The sequence below is a fragment of the Emydura macquarii genome, unplaced genomic scaffold (assembly GCF_026122565.2).
Source record: "Emydura macquarii macquarii isolate MOO-44397 ecotype Brisbane River unplaced genomic scaffold, CSIRO-AGI_Emac_v2 contig_1253, whole genome shotgun sequence".
In the NCBI taxonomy this organism is placed as follows: Eukaryota; Metazoa; Chordata; order Testudines; family Chelidae; genus Emydura; species Emydura macquarii.
This window is the reverse complement of record NW_027131390.1, coordinates 95,024,184-95,032,633: the sequence shown is the minus strand read 5'-3', so window position 1 is coordinate 95,032,633 and position 8,450 is coordinate 95,024,184. Positions and strand designations below refer to the sequence as shown.

General features: G+C 42.5%; 1 protein-coding gene across 6 annotated transcripts in view; it reads left to right on the top strand.

Moving 5' to 3' along the window:
- Window positions 1-321: 321 nt before the first annotated feature.
- Window positions 322-8,450, top strand: part of CCNT2 (cyclin T2) — a 37,331-nt gene continuing 29,202 nt past the window's right edge. For 3 of the 6 annotated variants that reach the window (XR_010919896.1, XM_067549533.1, XM_067549532.1), the window contains exons 1-2: window positions 322-1,304; window positions 2,713-2,794. Coding sequence is in view for 5 of the 6 variants with exons in the window: in XM_067549533.1 (XP_067405634.1) it covers window positions 976-1,304; window positions 2,713-2,794 (411 nt within the window). In the remaining variant the exon portion in view is untranslated. Of the gene's footprint in view, window positions 1,305-1,689; window positions 2,558-2,712; window positions 2,795-2,817; window positions 3,216-5,036; window positions 5,064-8,450 lie in introns of those variants that run through there. The other 3 variants (XM_067549536.1, XM_067549534.1, XM_067549535.1) reach the window with 3 other exon arrangements.

Here is an 8,450-nt window from a genome sequence, read left to right as displayed (position 1 = left end):
GGCACACAAGCCGTGTGAGAACTTGCAGAGCACGACAGACTCAGGCGCCGAGTCCCCCCCGCGGCTCCGTCTACACCCAGCTTGTCCGCAGACCCTACGCTGGCTGCACAAAGACGGCGAGCACAGCAGCAAAGCAAACAGGAGGCCGCTGGTACACAAGGGGCCAGCGCCCAGTAGCAGGCGGGACCCCGTCCCCAGCGTCCCTCGGAGCCGAGACACAGAGAAGCGGCTGTGCAGCCGGCTGCAGCTGCCCTGGCCTAGGGCCGGCAGGCGGCGTACGTGGCCGGTGGCGGGATGGACGACGGGGGGGGGGGGGTGGAGCAGCCCCTCCCCCTTCGTTTTCTGGGTGCCCCGCAGGAAACCCGGTGGGGCCTCCAGGGCAAGCAGGGCCACAGAGGGGGAGTCCGGGGAAGGGGCGGCTCCAGAGCACGCCAGGAAGAAGGCAGCGGGACGCGACGGGACGGCCTGAGGCGGATGGGCAGCGGGGGAGGGGCAGCTGCCGCAGCACGAGCCCGGGGAGCGGGGCTGGCACGGACGGACTGACGGCAGCACAGACCCACTCTGCGGCCGAGGCGGGCCTGGCCGAGAAGCTGGACTTCCCGGGTCACAGAAGCCCGCCCCAGGCGCCGGAAGGCGGGCTTGTGCACGGTGACGCACGGCCTGCTAGCCAACCAGCGCGGGCGGCTGAAGAACGGCGGTGAGGGCACGATGATACCTCATTTCTGCCCGGACCCGATGGCGGCGGAACTTTTCTCAGGCTGTGGGGGGAGGGGTCGGAGGAGTTACAGGCGCGGGAGGAGCCGTTCTTGAAGTGGCTCCTTTCCCTGCGCCCCACATCCGGGGCGAGCCTCTATATGGTGCCTCGATAGGCATGGCCGCCCCGGGCGACTTCGATGACCACGTGACGCGGGTGGCCTTTGCGATGTTCTAGCTCCAACGCTCGCCAGACTCTATGGTTTTAGGCGGCTAGGTGGAATGCTCGCTGGTGGGCCTCGAGTTCTCGCGAGAACGAATATGGAGGGAGACGAGGGGCCAGGCGCCGCGGCGGCTGGGCCGCCGGCGGGCGGGGCCGGACTCGGAGGAACAGGGGGAGGAAGTGTCATGGCGGCGGCTGCGAGCGGGTCTGGCGCGGGCTCGGCGGTGAGGGGTGGCGGCGCCTCCTTGTCTGCGTCGCGCTGGTTCTTCAGCCGGGAGCAGCTGGAGAACACGCCGACCCGGAGCTGCGGGGTGGAGGCCGACAAGGAGCTCTCGTATCGGCAGCAGGCGGCCAACCTCATCCAGGACATGGGCCAGCGCCTCAACGTGTATCCGACCGGGGCCTCCGGGCGTGGGCGGGGGCGGCGTGGTCGTCCTGGGCCGCAGCCTCATCCGGCCGCCCCTCAGCGTGTGGGTGGAAGGGAGCCGGTTCCGGCCCAGGGGCAGGCCAGGCACCGGGTCGGACGTGGCGAGAAGTTCCGTACGCGAGCTGGAGCTCGGCGCGGGACAGCGCCGGGGGCCTAGGCACGGGGCGAGCTGGGGCCGGACGCCGGGAGGGGAGCCGGGGCCTACGGTGTGGGGGCAGGGAGACAGCGGGGGGCCGCTGCCTGGCGGGTGGGTCTGAGAGCGGGAGTTGTTGGCTGGTCTCTATGTTCCCGGGCTGTGTTTCTGGGGGAGGGGGTGGTGATTACAGTCGCTCAAACTCTCCGTTGATCCAGCCCTCTTCGGAGTGCGGGTCTAAAAGCTGGTGTTACCTTCTCCAGCGCCGCCGCTGCCGTGTGTGTGTGAGGTGGAGAGAGGGATTGAAGCACATGATGACTCTCTAGATCGGTTCGGAACTCTTTTCCCCCAGTTAAATTGATGTGGATAAACTCCACAGTGGTTTTCATCTGCTTTGGTATTTGCGGCTACTGTAACATTCTTATTCCCTTAAAGCTAAACTTCTCTCCCGCCCTTGAAATAAAAGGGAGAATGACTTTTATTTAAGTTGAATATAGTGTTAGGAGGAAGAGCTCATTTTTAGACCCTGAGTTTGTAGCTTAACCTTTTTCTACCCTACTCACCACAGAGAAGGCCTCCCAGGTGTCTCACTTAAAAGTAGACAGACTATCTCTTTTTGGCTTAATTCTAAAGCAGTTTTTATAAATTCGTTGTTTTCTCTTATTCAGATTGTCATATAGCTTGATTGTAGACTTGGCAGTTTCTTCGTTGATCACTGGGTTTTGTTAGAAGTACTTTATGTATAAATAATAGTTATTCATAGGAAGTAATCTATTCCATTTTATTGGAATTAACATCTAATTACTATAAGAAGTCACTGAATCAAATTGAACAAAAACTTATAATAATTAGATAAGACTCTAAACCTGCATAAACTAGAATAAAGACTTAAGAGAGTTAATTTAAAACGTTTGAAACAGTAAAATTGTTTTTGGCAAGAGGAAGCAAAGTTAAACTCTATCTAAAGATAAATCCTGAATTAGGGAGTCTGCTTCCAGTGAATGAGACATGGTAAATCCGTTTTTACAATCTCCCTATTGTGTTTGAAACAAATGAGTAAAGGTACCTTTACACTGGTTATGTATCCTTGTTTTGTTACTACTTTATTGATTCAGTTACGGTTTTATTAGAATAGAGTAACATACTGAAAAGGATTTGTGATAGATAGAATTTCAACTTAATTTGTTGTACATTGTTTGTTTAGATGTGTAAAATTTCCTTAACACTATCTTTCAGATCTCAGCTTACAATAAATACTGCAATTGTTTACATGCACAGGTTTTATATGCATCATTCCTTCTCAAAATTTAATAGAAACGTAAGTACTTACTTTTATGCTTTTATAAGCTACACTTGCACATCATTTTGAGGGAACAGCTGACATAGTTTTCAGGTATGATACTGTCAGTGTCATACAGATACAATGTACAGTTCCATTGTATATTAGAGCATTAATTCTAGCTTCAGAAGAACTATTTTAGAAACATTATTTGTAGAACTCTTATTTCAAGTGGAGACTATTTTAACTGGTAGTAATTAAAATTCTGCTATGTTCCTAAATTAGAGAAATAATGTGATAAGCAACAAGACTACATACTGACCAATCTTCTTGATTTTTCTGTTGTAGATATCTGTTGGTTTAAAAGTCTGGGGATATTGGAACAAATGCTACTTTTACTAGTTAAGAGTCAGCAGTTACTATGTTGCATGGCATGATGTACCTAACTGATGCAATTATGGTTTGTGTCTGATTTACATATATACTTTGATTTGTAAAAGCCATGATCAATTCATATAACTCTTCCCCCTTCAGTAACTCAGTGGGCATTTATAGTAGATGGAAACATTTCAAAACTGTTCTGACAAGTAGCTCTAGCTACCTTGTATGTAATTTACTGGTGAACTGGATGTTAAATCTTTAATAAAAAATTCTATTTATGTTTGGATGTTTCTGTAACCAGTTCTGTTGGGCATATTTTTTTTAAACTGGATAATGTGAAATCTCAAGCTTTTTTTTTCCTGTCAGGTATATTAGATGTGTTGGTAAAAAAATATTGGTTCAATGTCTTCATATGAAAATAGATCTTTTGTAATTTGCTTTCTTCCTTCTCTTTCCCTGTTCTCCCTCCCCCCTCTCCCCCCTAAAGAATAGTCAATGATGGAGAGGTATGTACTGGGTATGTAAGGAGGTATGTACAGGGGAAGGAGGCAAACATCCCGCAGTGCTGAAGGACTTCAAGACTATTTAGAAAGATTGGACATTCACAAGTCCATGGGGCCGGATGCAATGCACCCGAGGGTGCTGAGGAGTTGGCTGAGGTGATTTCAAATTGAGGTATGTAATTAAATGGCATGATGGGCTTTCTGAGCCCTGGCACTGAAACCTATCTGAGGTCCAGGTGTGTTAAGATTTTTTTGTATTTTGGTGATTAAACAAGAAATAAGCTAAATAACATTATGGGACCACAAGCAAATTTCATAACCATGACTAACTATTTTTGCCACCTAGGAGTTAGTGAAATTTACAGCAAGTTGGTTACCAAATAGCTGCAGTGTTTTAGGCCCTATGTACAAAAATGTTTTTACACCTCTGTCTATATCACAGAAATGTCAGTATTTAACCATTCTGAGACATGTTTATGTCTTGTACCTGGACACTCTTGTTTGTATGAATGGAGAAAATGTATGCTGTAATCATGTTAGAGGACCATGTGAATATAAATACCTGTGGTATGTACGTAGCCTGAAATGTAGTTCTTTAAAATAGCCTTTTGTCCTCAGGGGAAGAATAGTGTTAGAAGATTAGGACACAAGTGTATCTCAAAATCATGTTTAAACATGATTGGGTTATTTTGTGTAGACAGACCTTTTTTAAAAAAAAAAAAATTTTTTTTTTTGTGTTTTTTTTTTTTTTTGCTAAATACATTGAGGGCAGTAGAAGATTTGTACTCCATTGTCTTTTCTCAGTTTGATAGATAAGTACATGGTCTAGTTGGTAACCCACAGCCAATTGAGTATCATCTAGTGAGGTATCTGAAGGTTACTTTTGTGACTGTGGGCGATTTATGGCCTTCCTCATTCAGGTGGAGTTGATTGGAGTGGAGAGTTGAGTTTACATGATGTTTCCACAGCCCAGGCTGGTGTAGCCTAAAAAAGAAATCCATTGAGTGGTAAACCAAGACATCTAGTAACCAATGTCAGTTTTTTGTTAGTGAAAAGGGACTCTTTAGCCACTATATTCTACCTGCAACTGGACACTAGTATATACAGTCGTTTAGTTCTTAGAATTGCTACCACATCTGTAACTTGTGAGCAAAGCTGCATTAAATTTCTTACGGGTCAGTGCTATGCTAACTTCAGCTTCCGAAAAATTTCATTTATTGTAACATATCATTGAAAGTTAAAAAGCTAGCACATATATTTCAGAACACTTATACCAGTATCTCCCAAATAACTTTCTGTATTTGCTATGAATGTTACATTAGACAGTGGCTTTTATATTTGTATTGATACACAGGTGTCAAATGCATTGCCTTATTTTTGCTTTTCCATTCTTTTAGGGTGAAGGGAGTGGTCTCAAAGTGAATGTGAGTCACTTTTAAATTCATACTCCCAAGCCATCTGGCAAGTTCTTTGTAGACAGGGCAATGGCCAAAGACTGTAATGAAAGTTAGTCAGTGTTATCAAAATCATCAGAGTGCTTGGCCAGCTGAAAACTTAACTACTGCTTGTCCACTGCAAGAAGAAACTGTTAGACATTTAAAATATACAAAGTACTAGTGAGCAGGGTGGATTGATTTAAATCAAGGCGATTTAAATCACCAAGAGAAAAATCATTAACTTAAATCAAATTTCTCACTGATACTTCTTCACATATTTCTTAAACAATGGTGCAAATCTGATCACTAAAGCATGTTAATTTACAACTCAATATAGCATTTTACAACATCTAGGAAGGTATACTTTGTGTAATTTTTAAGATAAGTTGATTTTTATTAACTTAGTACATAATACTGATTACCTGTGTCAAGCTGCAGATACAGCAGCAGTACATTAGGAATGGTAAGAACTAAATCATACACGCAAACACGATAACACTTATATTTTATTAAACTAAATATTTAATGTTACATAAACGTTTCACATTTGCGATTGCAGCAGTCTCCTGAGTTGCCGGGCTGACGGCTGTCCTTAAACGTTTTTTTTTTTAATTTTCAAATTTTATTAATTCTAACAGACAAGTCATCACAACACTAAATGTATGCTGTCCTTGAGAACTAGTTGTAGAAGTTTTATCTTCCCCACTCCTGTCATTTTTATTCCTAAACTGAAAAAGAAATGAGTTTTCCTGCTTTTTCAACTCCCAGTCGATTTCTTAGCTTTGAGTAAATAATACCAAATGAAGAAAACATTCTCTCTGTGCCTGCAGAGGAAGCTACTACTGTGAAAAGTTGGCTTAGCAACTGAAGGAACTCTGTTTCAAGGTGCCTGACTAATGATTTCCACCAATTCAGGGGAGTGACTTTGTTCAAAACATCATCAGTAAACCTGTACTGTTTAAATGGTTCCGCTCCAGCCCTGAAATTTGTTATGACTGGCATAACTGAGGAGTGATTTTGAGATACCCATGCCGTGGCAGCAGCATCTTCTTCAGAAGTTAGGCAGCCATCTTTATATCTGGGGTCGAGAATGTTCGCAAGAAAATGAGGTGGAGTTAGTGCTTGATCCATTTGCTTCTTTGTCGCCTGCAGTTTAACTTTCTGGTGAGGTATTTCTTTCTTCAATGTCTCTTGAAGTGCCTTTCAAATTTTGACAACATCAGCAATGCAGCAACTCTTTAATGTTCAAAAGTGACCTCCAATTATATATTTAAATCAAATCACTTTATAGAAATACTGTCATTAATACCAAATAACTGGGCTAAGAATCATCCAGGGCACTTAAAATGTGATGTCCTGTCATTGTTTTAAAGTCATATATGTTAGAATCCTGGTAGTGTGCCTAGATACTATAGTGATAGGCTGTAGGTGAGATTGTTTTTCTTACCCATAATTATTGGAATTTAAAGAGTTAAAATATTTTGATAGCCAGTTGTGGAAGTTCTCAAAGTATTCATAGCTTTGGCTGTATTACAGTGATTGCCTTGTTGACCATCTCTCTCCTTGCACAATCCTGTAACATCCCTCCAGCATATAAAGCAATCATGGAAAATAATCTAAAAATATTAAACATTTTTACAAGGTTTTAATGAAATTTGGTTGCTGGAAATAAGGAAATGCCAGCATCGGGTGACCGTCCAACTCTGTGGACCATAGTTTGAAAAACCTAACATAATCTATAACCACTGAACTTTCATGATTGTTAAACAATAGAATAGGGATAGCCATCCCGCGGCTCCCGCATGAGGCTCTTTGCTCAGACAAATGCGGCTCTGGGGAGAAGAGGGGAATGAAATTGACAAGCGGCCCCCGAAATTGACAGATCAGTGCCAATTGGTCTCTGTAGAGAGAGGAGGGGGAGTGAAATTGACACACTGCCTGAGGGCAAGGTAACTGAGGCTCTTTGTCTCTCACTGGTTGGCCACCCCTGTATTAGAACATCCACACTGTATTGAGCTTGAGAACAATATATTAACATGCTAATAAATTGAGTGAAAAAGGAAGATGTTTTAATCTTTATCTAATATGCTTTTTTTAGCTAGCCTAATGGCCAAGGTCCCTGCAGTAACTTATGGTGCATATTGGAGATGAAGTCTAAAACCATTCCATATGCCTGTAACCCACCAATTAGGCTTGGCAAGCCAGTGAATTGACTGCCTATTATTTGATCATGTTCAGATATTTCAGGAGGAATGCCCTGATTATAGGTGGCAGCCTGCCTTCTTTAAATCACATCATAATGCCATTTTCAGGGTTTTTTGGATCTTCATTGTAATTTGCATTTTTCTGAATTAAAAATAACTCAGTTAAGTCTAATTTGTTTTTGTAATTAGACATAAGTATCTATTTAAGACCAAGCCTATTGGTAGTCATAGAGTCTTACTTTTTTGTTGAGTTCTAATAAATTTGTGCTTACAAATATTTGACTATTCTTGATGTTATTTGACCAGTCAATTGACCATTTATTTTTGGACTAGTTAAATGTCCAACATCCCATCATCAGAAATTATTTTAAAACCACAGTATTGTAACTTTTTTTGTTTACTTTCAATGGGATTTGGTGCTTAACTGCTGCAGCCACTTTTTAAAATGGACTTAAATGTAGGCATTTTTGGAAGTTTTACTCTAATCTGTGTGGAGGAGTATATTAAAGGCAAAATCCTTGTTTATTTAAATTATTCATTTTGTGTTATCTTAAAAGTGATGGTGTCTCCATAAAAGAAGGTTGTACCTTTCCTGTCAACTTCAAGTCTGCTTTTCAGGTTTTCTGGCATAATCACATTGATTGTGCCATTTTTGTGCATCAAAAATAAATGAAAATAATATCTAAGAACTGTTGGAAGCCCTAAAACAGAGGCTTAGATTATTTTTGTGGCCCCATTTCTACTACTCTCAAATGTCTGAAAGTATAGTTAAATCTGTCAATGTTCTGCTTTTCCACTTCAGTAGGTTAAAATCCATTCAGTGGCACAGACATCGAATAATCTGGAAAACATGAATTTTCCATTCTTTTCAGATCATGGATCCTTTTTATCTTAAGTGATTCTTGACAGCCTTTACATTTTACTTCTGAAGAACTCTATTCACTATTTCAGCCCATGGAATAACTTGTTTTGTACTACTTCCTTTAACTTTAGGAATTTTGAGTCAGATAAAATTTGTACACTGTACCAACCACTTATTTGCAGAATTGTTCGTGAACATTTATGCTTGCCACAGTTCATATGAGACATCATCAGTGAACTGAAAGCTGGAAAATAAGAGGAGCTAGCCAATTTACATAGAGCTAAGTTTTTAGAAGCCCTGTCCACCTTC